The sequence below is a fragment of the Geotrypetes seraphini genome, chromosome 2 (genome assembly GCF_902459505.1).
Source record: "Geotrypetes seraphini chromosome 2, aGeoSer1.1, whole genome shotgun sequence".
In the NCBI taxonomy this organism is placed as follows: Eukaryota; Metazoa; Chordata; class Amphibia; order Gymnophiona; family Dermophiidae; genus Geotrypetes; species Geotrypetes seraphini.
The window spans coordinates 453,250,510-453,270,900 of record NC_047085.1 but is presented as its reverse complement, the minus strand read 5'-3'; the positions used below and the strand labels follow the sequence as shown (position 1 = coordinate 453,270,900).

The following is a 20,391-nucleotide window of genomic DNA, read 5'->3' as shown; positions in this document are numbered from 1 at the left end:
CGAACCCCGCTGACCCTCCATCCTTCCCTCCCATCCGAACCCCGTAATGCGGCAGAGTGAATTCCCTGGTAAACAAGGCCGAAGCAGCCTGTTTAGAGTGCTGCCTGCCTGACGCTGTTTTGTATGAAGGTATGTAGGATTTGCTCATAGTCGGCGGGGTTTGAATGGGAGGGAAGGATATAGGGTCAGTGGGGGTTCGGCTATGGGGGTGGGAGGGTTCTGCTGAATAAGGGATAGGAGGGAGGGAAGGATAGAAGCTGGGCAAGGGTTCTACTGCACGGGGATGGGATGGGAAGGAAGGAAGGATAGAAGCTGGGCAAAGGTTCTGCTGCATGAGAGATGGGAGGGAGGGAAGGATAGAAGCTGGGCAAGGGTTCTGCTGCACAAAGGGATGAGAGGGAGAGGAGGAAAGATGCTGCACATGTGGGGGAGAGAAAGGAAAGAGGAAGAATTGGGGTGAAGGAGAGGAAGGGAGAGATGATCATGTAGATACCCTGAAAATAAGACCTAGTGCATTTTTTGGGCCCAAAATTAATATAAGACACTGTCTTATTTTCGGGGAAATATGGTATGTGGCATAAATGCGCTTGAAGCAAGACTTTTTTTTTTCCCCCCCCCCAATTGAGAAGAAGCTCTGGAATGAGAGGGCATAGGATGAAGGTGAAAAGGGACTAGGGGGACATTGTCCAGGCTAAAAGGAGAATTAAGCACCAACATCTTAATAATCTACAGTTAGGTAAATTGGAAGCACCTTTGGTGACTCATTGGTTAATGAGCAATCATGATGTTGAGGACTTAAGATTTTTAGCTCTGATTAAAGTGGAATTGAATCTGGGCGAGAATGTTTCAAATATATTGTTGAGAAGGAGCAATGATTAATTCATCAGTGGGATATGATAGAACCCAGTTGACTTAACTGAGTTCTCGCAGGAAGCAGCACAGGACCAGGCAGGCAGCCTGGTGTGCCGTTATGCCGCAAGAGAACAAAAGAGGAGGCAGCCGTGTCAGCCGTCAGTTCTCTGGGGAAGCAGCGGGGAACAAGCAGCCAGCCTTGTGCGTCGCTCTCAGCAAGGGAGGACATCGCGTCCAGTGAGGGAGGGCGGCAGCATTTAAATAAGGTACATGCATTAGATAAATTATAATAGTGGATTAAAACCAGTTTTATAAATTCTCTGTTATATGATATGGTAATAAATATTCTTTAGGGAAATCTTGAAAAACCAAAAGGCTGGGGACACAGCCAAGGACCAGTTTGAGCACCACTTCTGTAGGATCGCAACCCTACATCTTCAATTCCAAGATACAAAAATTATGCTCCACTTATGGTTAATGATGTAAAAACATACTCAGGTGCTGCTATATAAAGTATTTCTTAGCATGGCAGAGGCAATAGGAAGGAAAGAACTGTTTCAGAGGAAGGTGGGAGAGGCTATAGGTGTAATAAAGCACAAATTTCTTTGGGATGATAGAATTGCAAAAATTTAAGTGGATAAGAATTCGAGACAACAGTGTCTTTATCGGTAGTCATTCTACAAATTATCAGTGAATTATTTTTGTTTCCCTTTGTTCAATGCATATTCATTCTAGAGACTGACTTTTCAGGAAATGTGATGATTGAAAATATTTATAGATTTTAGGTAGATTAAAAGATGAAGAGATGCGATGTCGGAAATACTTGCACCCCAGCTCGTATAGCATTGTGATTCATGAGTGCCAGCAAAGGATGGTGGCTGATCACTTACAGTTTCTACATGCTGAATGCCATAACATCATCCGTCAAGAGAGAAGGAGCGGTAAGGACAAGAACCGAGTCAGGGATCGGTGAACATTGGCCTTAGAGTAGCTATGCTGTTTATTTGCAGAAATACTTTTGATACCATAAATTAGAAATGGCTGCAGCTCCTTAAAGAAGTCTTATAACTTTACATGATCAAAGCAAAACAAAAAAACTTGTTGATAAATGTTGCATGGGGTTGAGGTACAGAATCAACACAGATTAATTTCACTTTTGTCTGTATTTGGTGGTGGTCTTTTGTGCTTATTTAAATAAAAAGAAATAGAAGACAAGGCTTAGTGTTAAAATAGAAAAGCATTTAGCAGGTAATTTCTTAAGCTATGTCAGGGGACGGGTTCCCTATTGTAAAAAATCACATTACTCCTGAATCTTTGGGTAAATATTCTTTAAGGAACCTTTGGTAATCAAGTTATCCCGATGAAAATTCTTGTAGAGATCCTCATGAGCATTCTTTTTCTCTGTTCTCATCTCTCTGGGCTGTCCTCCAATTCCTCAGTTGTCTTTCTACAAGCGAGATGGTAGGAGCTTGTCTTTTCTGCTTGTGTTTATTTTTCCATTATATTCAGTTTTTGCTTACTGTTTTTGAGGCTTTTCAGTGCTGCAGAGGATCCCAATCTGATGGGACATCTCTGGCTGCAGGAGAGCACATACTCTTAAGGTTGGAGGTCTTCATACAAGGGTCAGACTGCCTTGCAGTGCACCCACTTGGATAGCCTGCACTAACTGTCCTGGAGCTTAGGGATTGGTCCCTTGGGTGCAAGGCTTGCCCCAGTTTCTGTTCGCAGTGGGCTTCAGCGCAGGCTGAGTGGTGGTTTTTCCAGGATCCGGCCCAACTGCTTTCTACCCCTGACTGCTTGCATGGGGTTCCAATGGGGACTGAGGTCTCTGGCTGGTTGTTGGGCTTGAAGCAGTCTGAAAAGCAGTCTGGATTCCAGGCTTGTTTGAGGCATAAGTTTTCCCTGTAAGCTGTCTGCAGCTTCACCACAAGCAGCTCCCAGCACAGCACAGTGAATAACAGGCTGACAGCCTTTTAATTCAAAATCGTGGTGGGATCTTATTAAAAGTGGATTTTTTTGAATTCTGGGGTTAGTCATGGTCCAGAGTAGGACTAGAGATTAAGGGTAATATTGCTTAAGGTTAGTCATGGTCCCCCACCTCTAAAATCCCAAAATTGCTAGTTTTTGGATACCTGTGTAACTCCCACAGGATGTTTTTTTGGCACTAAAATTGCTGCTGTAGTGGCCATATTGGATTTCCTGATTTGAAAACAAATGCCTTTATCTGCTTCAAAACACCTCGATTTTGATTTAAAAAAACGGGTGTAATGGACTCCTCAGGCCAAGATAACTTGGATTCATACCAGATTTGGGTTGGATGGCTGTCTAAAGATTGTCTGTGTCCCACATGCCGCATGGTGTATAAGGTGGGGGCAGGAGCCATTGGCTTAGCCTCCTTTAGTTCTTCGGGGGTGTTAATGCCCAGATGGTGCGAGGACCAGTCAAAAAGTCCATGTTTGGACCGGGAAGTAGCGGAAGTGCATCCCTGGCATAGTGCAGCTGTGCTGCTACTGCGAAACCCCAGAAAGGAGCTCGTGAGCATCCACAGGGGCCGTCTGGATGTCCTGAGCAGGGGCTTCCCCCTGAATTAATTAATATGATGTTTAAATCTTACATGATTAACAAAGGCCAAATGGAACCCTCTGTATCACGGTCATTTTGGCATTGGGTGTCCCCCCCCCCCAATAACACAATTCCCCAGCAACATTGCCATGCACAAGAAGGGGAGGTGCAGCCCCGTGTCCAGCAGCACCCCGTCCCTGCTTCCCCAGTCCAGCAGCAGCCCTTCTCCTTTTGTTTTACATCTCCCCTGTCCAGCAGCACCTCTTCCCTGCTCCCCCTGTCCAGCAGCAGGCCTTCTCCCTTCCTGTTACCTCCCCCTGTACAGCAGCACCCCTTATCTGCTCCCCCTGTCCAGCATCCGGCTTCCTGGTCTCTTCTGGCCCACCAGCTCGAACTGCTGTCGCCTCTGCTGCTCTTCCAGGTATTGCTGGGCAAAGCTCGTGCTGCAATTTCCTCTGCTTTCTCCTTCTCTTTCAACAGTATTTCCTTCTGTTGCTGCTTTCGCCGTTCCTTCTCCTTGTGTCTGCCCTCCTTTTCAAAGCAGCCTGCTGAGATTCACCAGCTGGCTGTAGCGAACCTCACAGGCCGCTCTCCACCTCGGTAGCACATTCCCTCCGATGCGATCGCGTCAGAGGGAATGTTTCTACCGAGGTGGAGAGCGGCCTCTGAGGTTCGCTACAGCCAGCCAGCGAACCTCAGCAGGCTGCTTTGAAGAGGAGTGGCAGCGGTTGGTGAGTGAGGGCGGGAGGGGGGTATCGGCGGCCTGTTCCCTGCCTCCGTGTTTGAAAATGGAATTCGGCACGGAGGGACACATGCTGTCGGGGAACACACCATCCTAAGTGCGCTTGCGTGCTTAAGATTTTATTATAGAGGATTATTGTATAACTACATTTTCAAATATTTAGCATTGTTTTAAGTTTAATTTACTCTCTAACAAGAGGCTTTTTTTATGATTGGTTAGCTCTTTTCCTTTTTTTTTTTTCCAGTTATTCTCTTTTTTCCTTGATTCACATTAATATTTTTTAATTCCATATGTAAATGAGTATATCCTTCCCTTTCATTGAGTTTTATTGTTTCCAGAAACATTTCAGTAGAATATCAACACATAGTTAGCTATGGTTTGCAAGTTTGACACACTCATATATTCTCTATACCTTTTTTAACATCACATCGTTGCTTTTACCTTTTTACAACAATTTTTGATTCATATTCATGTTTTCATTGAGTTGTTTACTATGTATCATTTTAGTTTTTGTTGGTTAACAATACATGTTTTTTGGTGTAAACGTATAAGGGGATATGCCTTTCCACTTTACCAGAAGCCTTTAAGCGGTTTATCTTGGCCACTAGGCAGCTTTATGAAATATGGGTGGATTTTTTTTTTTTTTTAGTTCAAAATTTTTATTAAAAATTTGGGGATAATAATAAAGGACATAAACCACAGAAACAGTGAAATTACAGTCAACTAAAAGGTGGCTAAGAAGAACACTTACAATCCACTGTACAATTAGCCCTATATAACCAAACAATTTCAAGCGGAGTCATAAGAGATGAGGCTAAATGAAAAATGTGAAAATTGGAAAGAGAGAAAAAAGAAAGAAAAGGGAGATTTTAACTTTTACAATTTCTGCACTTTCTTATTATCTTGACTTGGTGTTTTTCTTAATTTCTTTTTCACTCAGAGAATAGTTAAGCTCTGGATTGTGTTGCCAGAGGATGTGGTAAGAGCGGATAGCGTAGCTGGTTTTAAGAAAGGTTTGGACAAGTTCCTGGAGGAAAAGTCCATAGTCTGTTATTGAGAAAAACATGGGAGAAGCCACTGCTTGCCCTGTATTGGTAGCATGGAATATTGCTACACCTTGGATTTTGGCCAGGTACTAGTGACCTGGATTGGCCACCGTGAGAATGGGCTACTGGGCTTGATGGACCATTGCTCTGACCCAGCAAGGCTGTTCTTATGTTCATTCAAGTTTTGTTTTAAAATCAAACCCGGTCTTTTTTTTTTTTTTTTTTACATCATTATGTTTTGAATACATCATCTCGTTCCCCCCTGCCATGTACACACGCTGTCTTTTGGTTTTAAAAGCATCAGGGTATTTGCCTTTCCACCCTATAACATTTTACCTGATGACTCTTAGCATGTTTTTCTGGCTACCTGCTTTGCCAAGATAAGGGAGGCTTTTATCTTTACTTTTATTCATGTTTTGACACCAGCACAATCTCAGCATTTTGTTTTAAACCTCCCTCTTGTGTTTGTTCTCAGGCAGCGCTTTTTGCCGCCGTGCAATCTGCATATTTTGTCTTAATCCTCCTTTTTTTGTATTTGTTGTTATGCAGTGCTTTTGCCACTACCACTATTTGGACCAGGTATTTTTTAAGCCTTTTGGTGTATTTGTTACTCTTGGTTTAGTAGTTTCTAGCTTTACCTAGTAATTTGTTCTTTATTTAGTTTAGTGTGTCCCATTTTATGTCAATAACGTTCTTGTTTTATTGCTTACTTTCTGGCTCCTTAAGATATCACATTTTTTTCAGGCTTTTAATTATCACAACGGTCTTTCTTACCTTTTTATTTATTTTATTTGGTCTATATTTTTACCTTATTTCTTTTTTTCTTTTCAGTTTGTCTAGCTGTTTGTTCATTTATAATAGAACATGTTTTATTGGTTGCTTTCATTTGCTATAAGGGTCATCCATATCTTTGCTTTCATATTTTTAATTATGGTTTTTAACTTGTATTGTACTTGATCTTATTGCCCTTATTGTATTTTCTTATTTCCATGTTTATACATTCATATTTGTGTCCTTATGGCTTTACCATTTGTAATATTATATTTTGTACAATCATGGTTTTAGGTCATACTCACAATATCTTTTTTTCTTGATTATTATATTTTTATGCCTGTATTTTAAATGTGTTTAAATAGTTTATTTGTATTCTATATGTTTTATAGTGTCCCCTGAGGAAGGTGTTTAGATATGCCGAAACTAGGATCCTTGTTGGGGCTGTGTTTTTGACAAATAAAAGCTTGTTTTTGGCTGGAAGGACATCTCCCTTGCCTTTTTCTTGTACTATGGACAGTGGAAAAGAAACAAAAATGTTGGATATGGCAGTGGAAGGGAGAGAATGCTGCATAGGGATAGGAGGAAGAGAGATATTGGACCTAGGGCACAAGGGAGGGAAAGAGATATTGGACATGGTGGTCGAGAGGGAGAAAGAGATACACAGGAGGTGGAGGAGGAGAAAGAGATGTTTGATCCAGGGCCAGAAGAGAGTGATGGAGAGATGCCTGACATTGGGAGTAAGGAAGGAAAGTAAGAAAAATACTGGACTATGTGGGAGAGTGCAGGAAGGAAAAGAGAAGGGACAGAGAGATGTTAGTCTATGGGGGTGGGGAGGGAAGGAAGAGAGAACAGATGTTGGGCTATAAGGGTGGAGGAAGGAAGACACTGAGAATGGTAGAACCTTAAGGGAGATGCCGGGAGGGGGTGGCAAGGAAACGGATGATAGAACTGTAATTACAGAGGGTAGAAATATCGTCATGAGGAGTACGTTGAAGATGAAAGGGAATGGAGGGCTGAGGAAGGAATAAGATTGGGAATGGGAGCAGTGGCATTGCTAGGGTGAGAGGCACCCTGGGCAGTGGCTTCTTTCTGATCTTCCCCCTGCTTCTTCTCTGATCCCTCCTGCCAAGTGCACCTCCCCTTTCCTTGTACCTCTAGTTGAAGTTGTTGCTCACGGTGGTCAACAACGTGCTCCTCGCGACCCCGTTGGCTCTCCCTCTGATGTCACTTCTTTATGTTCAGCCCAGAAGTGACATCAGCGGGAGAGCCAACGAGGTCACGAAGAATACGTTGTTGACCACCGCAAACGACTTCAACTAGAGGTATGGGAGAAGGGAAGGGGGGCACTTGCATGGAGGGGAGGAATGGGAAGAGGCAAGGGGGTGGAGAGGAGGAGTGGTGCCAGCACCCCCACCAACATGGTGCCCAGGGCAGACCGCCCCCCTCGTCATTATCCCCCTTACTACGCCACTGAATGGGAGAGGAGCTGGAAATCTGATAGGTAACTGAAAAGTGAAAAAGAGGTGGAGAAAAAGGGTGAGAGGGGCAGAAAAGAGCTAAAAAGGAATGATCATAGGCAGGTGTAGTGATGGAATAGACAGGAAAGAGGAGAAAATACAAATGGACAGCAGCCACTTCAAGGAGAATTGGTAGAGAATAGACAGGAAAACGGAAAAGAGAAACTGGAATGAGCATGATGGAAAATTGAAATGTCCAGTACGGTGGTCCACAGTAGTATGCAAAATCTTATCTCCATAAGGCTTATTTTTGTCCACATGGTGTGTCTTACTCAAGTGTCAAATTTCAGCTTGATTAGATATATTTAGAGGTCTCCCCATCATGCAGTGTTTGCTTGTGTGTTATGTATGTTGGTGATTGTGCATAATTAGTATGTATGGCATCATCTAGTTTGCGATCTGCACCCGAAAACTGCCTCCTTAGGAATTCAGTTTGTCAGCTGTCAACTGCTAGACTGCCACTTGGACTGGATGTCAGTTTCAGATGATAGCATAACGGCTCAGCAATGTAACACACTTGGCTTTGGTTGTCAGTCTTATGTACGTTCAACAGTGGAAGAAGTGCCAGTGGAAATTAGGGCTCCATACAATGACATTGAACTGCTGTCTACCCTCAACACATATCTAAATAAAACTGTTGCATACAAGGCATTCACAGTCATTTCCAGATATCTCTGGTTTCTGTTCAGGCATCTAGCAGCACTTGCCTTTTTTTGATGACAGAATTGCACCAGAAAGAAAGCTACGAATGGTGCAAAACTTACATCTTCCACCATTGTCAGACATTCTATGATGCTTCATGCATGCAAATGAAATGGAACTTGTGACCTTTGAAAAAATATAATAGAGAACAGTCATTTTTTGATCTCTTGATTGAAGGAGGATCAACAAAAACGAAAATATTCTTGAAGAAACATTCCACAGAGTGGACTGACGATCCAGTTTTCAAGGAACTTTGGAATTAGACATTCAAACTGACTGTTGTTAATGATGCAGCAGAACGAGGGATAAGCTTCGTTGAAAAAATATGACAATACTTAAAAAAAATATATATATATATATATGAAGAACAAAAGCAATTTGTTTTTGGCTAGTGACCAGCTACTGAAAGAAATTTCTTTCTGCACCAAAGGTGGCTCTTATGTCATAGACCATTGATTATTTATTGAGCCAATCAGGGCCTTGGACTCCTCCCTCTGTATCCCATGTGATGCATGGGGAAGGGCATAAGGCGTTTGAGCCAATCGGGGCCTTAGGCCCCCTGCCCATCACATGGGATACGGACAGAAGAGCCTGAGGGCCTGATTGGCTCAGATGCCTAAGGCCCCTCCCATTAGGTATCTGAGCCAATCGGGGCCTTGAAAGGAGGGAATGGGAATTCCTCCTGCCGCATTTATCATTGCTCATCGGGGAGAGCAGTCATTGGCGGGGTGGGGGAACTCTTTTTTATTTTTAAATGAGGCAGATATTGTGCATATGTAACACGCATAGCAACTGTGTCCATTAAATAAAAAAGAAAAGTTTCCTGCCCCGAACAGTTGAGTGGCAGGAGGCTTTCCCTTGCCTCTCTCCTGTTCGGGCTTCCCCTGTCGGCTCTACGCAAAGAGGCTTATCTTACCTGACAACCCTTCAGCTATATCATTTATAAAATTGTTAAAAAGAACAGGCGTAAGAACAGAACCTTGAGGTACACCACTGGTAACATCCCTTTCCTCAGAGCAATCTTCATCCTCTATCTAATTCTCTGGTTACCCAGTCAAATAAATTGATCAGATTTCTCTGACAAGACCTACCTCTAGTGAATCCATGTTGCCTCCAGTCTTGTAATCCACAGGATTCCAGAAACTTTACTATTCTCTGTTTTAAAAGTGTTTCCTTTAATTTGCTTACCACAGAAGTCAGACTTACTGGCCTGTAATTCCCTACTTCTTCCTTACTTCCACTTTTGTGGAGAAGGGACCACATCTGCCCTTCTCCAGTCCTCCAGTACCTCTCCCGACTCTAGAGACTCATTGAAAAGGTCAGTCAGCGGAGCTACCAGAATTTCCCTAAGTTCTTTCAGTACGCTCAGATGTTCACCATCCGGTCCCATCATTTTGTCTACCTTTATTTTAGCTAGCTCCTCGCGAACACAACTCTCTGAAAATCGATCAACATAAGAACATAAGAAATGGCTTCGCCGGATCAGACTCTAGGTCCATCCAGTCTGGCGACCCGCACCCGTGGAGGCCAAGCCAGGTGTTCCCTGCTGAGAAACCTTGTTTACTCGTATCCCCCAATGTGATTTGCAAGAAGGTGTGCATCCAATTTGCTCTTGAATCCCAGAATGCTGGTCTCCATCAGGGTCTATTACTCCTCCATTCCTATTCAAGTTTGTCTTCTGCTGTCCCGCTCCCGGCACTTCAGCCGTGAACACAGAACAGAAGAGCTAGGGATTACAATGAACCTCTGCATGAATCATTTGCATGCAATCGTTTTAGTGCATGAATAGCTCTTGAATCGGCCAAAAATTTTGGATCGGAGCGAACCCACACAGGACTTAGCGATCTTCTTTAGTGCATCTGGGCCTGTGTTTTACTTTTTCCCCTCAAGGCCCCATGCTTGTGCAGATGAACAGACCCTGTACTCTGTTGACTGTAAAAGTGCATCAGCTTACTATAAGAAAAAAACAAACTCAGTCATAGTATCAGTTCACTCAACATTTTATATTCTTTGTTCTAACAGAAGGAGCAACAGTGATTAAAAATAACTTTTATCAAACAGGCTGAATGCATTTCTCACTGCTGTGGCTTGGTGGAATTATAACTAACTTTATACAGTGAAAGCACATCAGGTCAGAGCAATGACAAGGTTAGTTGCTTTCTGCTCACTTTCCATTGAACAACTATGTAGATTTGCAACATGGTCTTCATTCACAACTTTAAATCTCACTTTTTGGAAATATTTCTCAAACAGATGATGCATTTGGACAGGCAGTTGTACAAAGTCTTACTAATTAATACTCAAAATGTCATATCCCTTCATCCCTCATTCTCCAGGTTTTCTGAAAAGATCAAGATGTGATCATATCACACGAATAGGGTAACCAGTGGAGGCACGTGTTTTGTTTAAGCTGGGTTGTCTTTGTTACAAAGTTGCGTATGGTATTCTCATAGCATTCCATAAACATAGGAGAGAATCACATGCATTGTTTAATTTTCCATCTGCTCAGGGTTGTAAGAGCAAGAAATCCTTAGAACATACACTAGCATTTCAGGCTGCTTTCTATGACAGGGAATTTAGGCCACTGTTGCGTAGTGCTTGCTTTTACAAGCACTTTAGAACTCAATTGAAAACTCATCTTTTTTCAAAATATTTAGTTAACTAATTTAAATCATCCTTAGGTTATGCTATTTTTAATCTTTTGTTCACTGCATTGAACGTACGGTTATGCAGTTTATAAGTACTATGTTATGTTATGTAACCTTCAGCTATGGGTTTCCCCACTTGTGTGGTTGATCTATCCTGCTTGTGAATAGAAAAAGCAAAGTTGCTTTCCTCTACAAGTTTTGGATTTTCCACAGATGGTTGGATAAATCAGACACACAAGGGCATAGTTATCATTAAGGGCTGTCAAGATGTGGTGTTTTACCCCTAATTCGTGCTGTTTTAGAACAGGTCCCTTTTTATTCAGTGAGACCTAAGGCTTCTTTTACAAAGGTGCGCTAGTGGTTTTAGCGCGCGTGCTTAGCGTGCTAGACACTAACGCCTCCATAGAGCTGGCGTTAGTATTTTCCATATGGCGTGGGGTTAGCACATGTGGCATTGTAGCATGCGCTAAAAACACTAGCACACCTTTGTAAAAGGAGCCCCTAGTTTCTGATAACTGGGGTTGACAATAAAATAACAGCCCATATTGAAGACTTCACAATATCCAATCCCAGAGAGTTAACTTTAGCAGCATCCGACTGTGTTGGAAGTCTTTCTAGCTCTTACCTTTCAGTTAAAAAAGAAAAATAGGAGAAGTGGGGAAGGGGATAGGGAAGAGGTGGTTCTTTTGTGTATATGTATAGATGTAAAATAATGAGTGAAGTGGAATGGGTAGATGTGAATTTCTGGTTTATCCCAGGACAAGCAGGCAGCTATTCTCACATATGGGTGATGTCATCGACGGAGCCCGGATGCGGAAGCCTTGCAAGCAGACTTGCTTGTAGAAACTAGAAGTTTCGAGTTGACCGCACCGTGCATGCGCGTGTGCCTTCCCGCCCAGCGTAGGGCGCATCTCCTCAGTTCTCAGTTTTCCGTGGAGCTGAGAAGTCCGTCTTTGACTCTCTGCATTTAACTTTGTTACTTCGTGCCTTCTCTACACCGTGGTTTGTGTTCTTTTCTTCATGAATCACTGTTTTTCTTTTATTTCTATATATATATATATATATATATTAAAAAAAAAAAAAAATTTACTTTCTTCCGTTCGGCTGCCGGGGCAGGCCGCTTGGCCGCAGCCCAGGGGCATCGATTTTGTGGCGGCTATTTTTCCTCCTATGTCCCGGCCAGCAATGGGCTTCAAGAAGTGTAGCCAGTGCCAGCGTGCGATTTCCTTCACGGACCCACACCATTGGTGCCTCAAGTGCCTTGGGCCGGACCATCAACCGAAGTCACGCGAGCGCTGTGCTACCCTTCAACCTCGAGCCCTTAAACATCGTTGCATTTTGGTGGAGAAGCTCTTCGGGATGGATTCTTCCTCCGATCCCTCGCATTCGAAGCCAGCCTCGACCTCACCTTCGACCGAGATTCCTCCTGCTTCTACTGCTTCGACCTCGAGCCTCATCAGACCTTCATCGTTTGCAGCGACTCTCTCCTCAACGACTTCTGCTGTATCTTCCCCTATATCCTCAGGTCAGATAGCTCAGCAGAAAGTTCCAGCGGTGGTGCTTAAGGTGCCTAAGACTTCCAAGTCGAAGCACATTTCCACTGCCTCTGTGGAACCTCCAGCCAAAGCAGGTAGTCCGGTTTCAGACGAGGATCCATCCTTGCCAGCTTCTTTCCAGACCATGTTGGAGAAGAAATTCATTAAGTTCCTCACTAATATGGGACCGAAGCTTCTTCCTCTCATTCAGCCTGGGCATTCTGCAGACTCCCGCGAGGTCGAGCCTCTTCCTTTGCCTCAGTCTGAGCTTGCACAATCTTTGCAGGGAGCAGTCTCTGCGAGTGTCTGGTCTGGCATCTAAGCACGTGAAGCAAGGAGCAGAATCTTTGCATGTGCCTCGGTAGGAATCCTCACACTCTATACAAGGAGCAGAGTCTTTGGGAGTGCATCGAGGTCCCTCCACCAAGCCTCTGGAGCTTCAATCCACTTGTCTCCAGCCCTATACATTCCTTGATGGCATCGGCTGCTTCTGTCTCCGGGCCAAGTCTCCTCGCTCTTCGAGATCTGCTTCCAAGCATGTTCTCATCGAGGCATACTTCCAGTAGCTTTCCTCAGATCCACTCCTATTGAGGAAATTTGCAAGGCTGCTACTTGGTCCTCAGTTCATACTTTCACTTCTCACTATTGTCTGGATGTTTTCTCCAGACGGGATGGACAGTTTGGCCAAACAGTATTACAAAATTTATTCTGCTAAATTGCCAACACTCCCACCATTCCATTTTGGTTAGCTTGGAGGTCACTCATATGTGAGAATAGGCTGCCTGCTTGTCCTGGGATAAAGCACAGTTACTTACCATAACACCCACCCACCTCCCCTGGTTGGCTTCTCTGCTAGCTATCTGAACTGAGGAGACATGCCCTACGCTGGGCGGGAAGGCACTCGCGCATGCGCGTTGCGGTCGGCTCGAAACTTCTAGTTTCTACAAGCAAGTCTGCTTGCGAGGCTTCCGCATCCGAGCTCCGTCAATGACGTCGCTCATATGTGAGAATAGCTGCCTGCTATGCCTGGATAACACCTGTTATGGTAAGTAACTTTGCTTTACTGTTTTCAAATATACTAGGACTAGGGGTATGCAATGAAACTGCTAAGTAATAAATTTAGAACAAACTGGAGAAAATATTTCTTCATTTAATGTGTAATTAAATTCTGAATATGGTATAAGAAGGTAGGTTAGCAGGGTTTGAAAAAGTTCTAAATAATTTCCTTAAAAGTCTATAAGCTCATATTGAGATGGACTTGGGGAAAATCTAGTTCTTATTTCAGTGTCTCTCATACTATGTGCCACGGAACAGTGGCGTGCCCTGAAGAGATTCCGGGTGTACTATGAGAGATTCCAGATTTTATTATATTTTTAAAAATTCTGTTCATAAGTATATACTAGAATAGATGACATGTATGTCGCATATGCAAGAGTCTGTCAAAGTTATGAGCATCTGTGTGTATAAGGATACAACTGCTCAAACAAGCATCAATCTTTGACGTGATTGTTCCTTGAAAACTAACAGCAAGTAATTTTATTTTTATTTTTTATACAGCAGTTATTTTAACTTGAGCAACAAAGCAATGGAGGCTGTTACCTTTTTGGATCATCTTATTTTTCCGAACTTGGATTTTCAGCTCTGATAGAAATTAAATTTAAAAAAAGAAAATGACTGCAGATGGTGGATGATGAAATGTGTGCTTCTTTGTAGACTTTTGAATTAATTTGCAATTCTATTCTATCTACTTTAGTTTCGTCATTGTTACAATTACCCATACATAGCTTAAAGAACTTTAAATAACTCAAATTTTTTGTTGAATTTACAATTTTATAATTTCAGTTATAATGTGCTGTGAAAAATATTTGCTCCGTTTAGTGTGCCGGAGCTAAAAAAAAAAAAAAAAAGTCTGAGACACTGGCTTATTTCTAGGGTAAGCAGCATAAAATCTGTTTTACTGTTTTGGGATCTTGTCAGGTACTTGTGACCTGGGTTGTCCACTGTTGGAAACAGGATACTGGGCTTGATGGACCTTCGGTTTGTCCCAGTATGGTAATGCTTATGTTCTTATATATATATTTTTTTTAATTTCAGACATGGCAAACATGTATACTCTGCTTCGTGCTGTAACAAATGGCTTGCCTCATATGATACAGGAACTACAGAACCATATCCATGAGGAAGGCCTTAGAGCGACCAGCAACCTTTCTCAGGAAAATGTGAGTTGCCTATTGCATTTCTTATCTGCTATAATAATTTCCTTAGCGCACATGCACACTTCAAAGTTGGTGGGTCTGTGATCTGTGGCACTGTGCCTGCGCATGCGCAGTGTCTGCCTCAGCTGATTTCCTGATCTCCGACACCGGCTGACTTCTGACAACGCTGTGCTTGCCGGCTTCCCGACCTTGTTCCTCCGAAAGTGGAAACGGGGGGAGGGAGGAGAAGCGAAGCCGGCAAGCACAGTCTTAGAGCCTCCGGAGCATGGCCGAAGTCGCTTCCTGGCTAGGATGGCATTGAAGGAAGATAGGGCAGGAGGGAGGCTTCTACTCGCTGCTCATGCTTGCTTCGTGCCTTCCTCGTTGCCAGGTCCAGCTTTTGCGGAAACAGAAAGTAGGTAAGACCCAGCAGCGACGAAGGACCGAAGCAAGCAGGAGCAGCGAGTTGTGAATGGTGCGCTGCCAACGGCTGTGTGAGACCCGGGGAGGGGGGGAAGGAAATGAGAAATGCTGCTGACGGCTGTGTGAGACCACAGGAGGAATGCTGCTGCAGCACCCTTTTGGGGAGGCAGAGGGAATGAGGGCGAAGGAAGACCAGGGGAGGGTGGGGGGGGAATGCTGCTGTTGCACAGGGGGGAGGTAAAATGAAGGAAGAAGGGCTACTGCTGGACAGGGGGAGCAGGGAAGGGGTGCTGCTGGACAGGGGGGGAGGTCAAAGGAAGGGAGAAGGACTACTACTGGATAGGGGGAGCAGGAAAGAGGTACTGCTGGACAGTGGGGGAGTTAACATGAAGGGAGAAGGCCTACTCCTGGACAGGTGGAACAGGGAAGAGGTGCTGCTGGACAGGGGGTGAGGTAAAACGAAGGGAGAAGGGCTGCTGCTGGACAGGAGGAGCAGGGAAGGGTTCCTACTGGACAGGGGGCAGAGACAGAAAGAAATACAGAAAGACAGGGGGCCAGGGAGAGAGACAGAAATAAAGACAGACATAAAGAAAGAAAGGGGGCAGGGAGAGAGAAAGAAAGACAGACATAAAGAAACAAAGAAAGAAATGCCCAAGTCTATACATCTATTCTAGCACCCTTTTATGTAACGGGCTAAAAACTAGTTGGTTTATAATTGTTTTGCCACCATTCTCCATAATTTTGGAGGTACAAAAAATGAGTAACTGTCTAGATCAGGGGTAGGCCTTTAATTTACCAACTTTCTGAGATAGGCATTCATTCCAAGTCTTAGACTGGTTTTTGAAATTTTTACGATCCCGCTCTTACATTGTTAACATGAATGGAACCATGTCTTCTCCTCGGAGACCGCTATGTGGTGTTCCCCAGGGATCACCCCTGTCCCCTCTTCTTTTCAACATTTATATATCTTCTTTGAAATTCTTCCATCTATCTCCCTTTGAAACTCTATTTACATATGCAGATGACATCTTTGTCCTTCTTGAGATAGATTCGAACCTTACCGAATATATAACAGCTTGCATAACAAAACTCCAATCCTGGGCCCTCTCTGTACAAATGAAACTGAATGAGTCCAAAACAAAATACTCTGGCTTGGCCCAAAATTAGATCAGTTACCCACGCTCATCCACTACCTTCTGGTCCCACACTGCAGATTGAATTCTCAAGCAAAGTTTTGGGCATCATTGACTCTACACTTTCCTTTAATGATCATCTCAACTCTCTGGTAAAAAAATGTTTTTTTAGTCTTCACATGTTAAAGAAAATGAGATCCTGCTTCCACCAACAACATTTTGCTGTCCTTGTACAATCAATCATTCTTTCCAGACTGGACTATTGTAATTCCATCTATCTATGTCTAACCAAGAGAAATCTTCAAAGACTTCAGCAGATCCATAGCACTGTGGCTAGGTTGATCTTTGCAAAAGCAAATTCGATCATGTTTCCCCACTTCTGTCAAAACTTCACTGGCTTCCGGTGATTTCTAGGATTCACTTTAAATGTACCTGCCTAATTTTCAAGAACCTTCATTGCATTCTTCTTCCCCTAATCCCACTATCCTGGAATTCTTCAAGACCTGACACTACCAGATCCGCCCACATACTCAAACTATCTTTCCCCTCGTTAAAAGGTGTCATGTATGCAGGTAAATTAGGGAAATCCCTTTTCTTCAAATTCACTGAACTTTGGAATAACTTCCCTGCCCTGCTGCGGAACCTAGGCTCATTCCAATTATTCCGAAAGCATCTGAAAACCTGGCTTTTCTTCAAAACGTAAAGCTATCTATTTAAAATGTAAAGCTAGCTATCCTCTTCATAACCTCTAATTTCTTATTGTGTCCTTCCCTCATTTACTGAATTACCTGTAAACCGTGTCAAGCTCTATCTTTATGGAGATGACGCAGTATACAAACTTAGGGTTTAGTTTAGGCAATTCCAGTCCTCGAGAGCCACAGGCAGGTCAGGTTTTCAGGATACCACAATGAATATGTATGAGATGGATTTGCATGCATTTCATCCTAGAGATGCAAATCTATCTCATGCATATTTATCCTGAAAACCTGACCTGCCTGTGGCTCTCGAGGACCAGAATTGCCTACCCTTGATCTAGATAATACAGTGTATTTTCTATATGCTTTAAAGAAATATTTAGGAGGCATGTGATATGCTTCTATTTTATGAACGTACTTCTGTATGCAATATTTTGCACACCTAGAAGATACATATAGAGGTTGAGGAGGGGTGTGTGCAGAAGAGCAATATCAGAGAAATAATAATTCAGCATTTATAACTAGAAATAGGGCTGGATTAACACTGTTATCAGGCCCTAGGCAAACATATATTTATGCCCCCCACCCACCACCAAGGACTCTCTTCCACACCATTATTTCACCTGTCAAGAAGTAGCAGGAAAATATACAGAGCCTAGCTCGTGGATATGATAGCAATAAGTTTGTGAGTGAGCAAGAGGACTATGCATATGCTTTGAATGGAGAAGCTTAATAGGTAGAGCTGGAGAACAGCATAGATACTCTGTTCAAAAATGAAACTCGGAGCTATATTTCTGCAACCCTATCCTGGTCCATTATGGGTCCTGAAATGCTGGTTTCAGTTGGTGGCTTTAGGGACTACAAATAGAATACTGAATTGGGATACAAGTTCAAAAACAGGAATTATCAAAAAGTCTTTGTCCTAAGACAAGCAGGCAGCATATTCTCACATATGGGTGACATCATTCACAGCTCAGTACGGATAGTCTGAAAAGTGAACTGTCACTTTAAATTTTTTTAGAGCTTTGTGACTACTCACACCGCATATGTGCAACTGCTTTCCCACCTGAAGAGGCTCGCAGTACCTCTGTCTTTTGTTTTCCACGGAGCAAAGAGGTCTATTTTTTGACTGATTCTGTTTTCGGTCAGCGCTACCTTCCTGTTTCACGTTCTTTTTTGTCTTTGTCTTTTTTGTTTTTTCTTTCACAATTCAGTCTAATTTACTAGACATAGTTTTTCCCATGTCAAAACCTGCGATGGGCTTCAAAAAGTGCTGCAGATGCCAGCGACCCATTTCCATCACAGACCCAAATAGCTGGTATTTACAATGTCTGGGTCCTGAGAACAGGGTTGACGCCTGTCTTCGCTGTTCCACTCTGAAGAAGCACTCCATCAAAGCCCATCACCTTCAGCAGGAGAGGTTATTTGGCATGGACATCGACAAATCATTGGAGCCTGCGTCATCGATACCTCTGGCCATTATCATCGACATTGAGGGATCCCTTCTCTTTGGGGAACTTAGCTTCTAAAGCTTCCACTTCCCAGAAAGTGTCGACGGTCTGTACAGCATTGAGTCCCTCAATGCAGACCTCGAAGCAACGCCAATGGTCATTGGACGTGCAGGTTGTTTCTTCTCTAGGAGGGTGGGGGCATCCTCGTTAAGGTCACCCTTTGGTACTGACGGAAGTGCCTTCAATACTGGGTGCATATCTTTCAGTAGACAATACGGTGAAATCTTCCGCCCAATGTGCTGTGGCGGCCAACAGCAAACAGGATGCCAGGAATTATTAAAAAAGGGATGGTTAACAAGATTAAGAATGTTATAATGCTCTTGTATCGCTCCATGGTGCGACCTCATCTGGAGTATTGCATTCAAGTCTGGTCTCCTTATTTCAAGAAAGATATAGTGGTGCTAGAAAAGATTCAAAGAAGAGCGACCAAGATGATAAAGGGGTTGGAACTCCTCTCATATGAGGAAAGACTAAGGGCATGGATCGGATTTGATCCGTGAAAGATCCGATCCGTGCGATCGGAATCACGCCCCCAACCGACTGCCGGGATCACTCTGTAGCGATCACAATGCATGACGGTCCCAAGTGATGATGCATGATGATGCCCAAGTAATTTATAATAATTTTAATAATAATTTTATTTCTCATATACCACCCAACCAGAAGATCCGGGCGGTTCACAGCAAGAGAACTGAGGCATATCAGTGAAGATGCAAGATACAGTAGGAATTGGTAGGATTCAATGCTATACAATACAATAAAATACAACATGATAACAATGTAGAGTGAAGGAAAGCGAAGTTATCACATAAATTTACCAAACAGATAGGTTTTCAGTGATTTTCTAAACTCATAGTGAGATTGGGAGTGGGCAATAAGAGAACACATCCGAGAGTTCATTCTCCCCGCTTGAAAGGCTTGAGTTGTGTCTAAAAAACTTTTATAACGGCAGGCTTTCAGAGTAGGGTATATGAACATGCCCGAGTTTCTTGTGTTCTTGCTTGATGTGAAAGGATTTAATTGGGAAGATAAGTATAATGGTAGTAATCCAAAGATAGCTTTATAACAGAAGCAGCTGAATTTAAAAATAACTCTAGCTTCAAAAGGGAGCCAATGGAGTTGCATGTAAAAAGGGGTAGATTCCTTGGGCTACGGTTACCATATTTCTGAAGACAAAACAGAGGACATATGACCTTGCTCACACCATCCACAGTCCCGCTCTCACTCCACCCATTTCCTTGGTGCCTCTTCCCATCCTTTGTACCCTTTTAGTGCTTCTCACTCCCTTCCTCCAACTCTTCTTCCCCATGGGTGCGTCTCTGTATTACTCTCCTTCCAATCCCCAAGCCGCCCCCCCCCTACGCTGGTGCCCTTCTCTCTTCTTCCAACACCCAACCCATTCCCTCCTGCTAGTGCTCCTCTCTCTCCTTCCAACCCATTTCCCCCCCACCACTGGTGCCTCTCTCTCTTTCCAACTCCCAACCCCCTCCCCTCACCCGTTGGTGCTTCTCTCAATTTCAGACCTCCTTTCCTGCTGTTTCTCTGTCTCCCCTCCCATCCAGCATTACCCTACTCCATTCTCTTTTCTCTAGCACTCTCTCCTTTCCATAATGCTTCTCCAGCCCTCCCTCTATCCATGATGTTTCTTCTCCCTCCATCTCTCCTTCCATCTTTGCTGTTTCTACAGCACCCCCCTTCCCTCCCTCCTCCGACTTCCGATGCTGCTTCACCTCAAGACCTCTCTCTAACTCCCAACTCCCCCACCTACCTCCTCCCCGGCCACTGTAATTCAATCTTTGGGCAGCTGGCAGCGGCAACGAGGTAAGCCTGCTGTTGCCGGCCTGCCCTGGAAGCCGCCTCTCTGCAATGACTTCCTGTTCCTGCGTAGGCAGGACCCACAAAGAGGTGGCTTCTAGGACAGGCTGGCGACAGCAAGCTTACAACGTTGCTGCTGTTGACTTCCCAAAAATTAAATTACAAGCATCAATCTCAAGCCATACAGATTTTCAAAGTAAACTCAAGAACCTCAGAGACACCACTCGGGACTCATAACATT

General features: G+C 43.6%; 1 protein-coding gene across 2 annotated transcripts in view; it reads left to right on the top strand.

Moving 5' to 3' along the window:
- Positions 1 to 20,391, top strand: part of CUL2 (cullin 2) — a 275,413-nt gene that overhangs the window by 107,377 nt on the left and 147,645 nt on the right. For both annotated transcript variants that reach the window (XM_033931518.1, XM_033931517.1), the window contains exons 10-11: positions 1,631 to 1,793; positions 14,473 to 14,597. In XM_033931518.1, the coding sequence (XP_033787409.1) occupies positions 1,631 to 1,793; positions 14,473 to 14,597 (288 nt within the window). The remainder of the gene's footprint in view (positions 1 to 1,630; positions 1,794 to 14,472; positions 14,598 to 20,391) is intronic.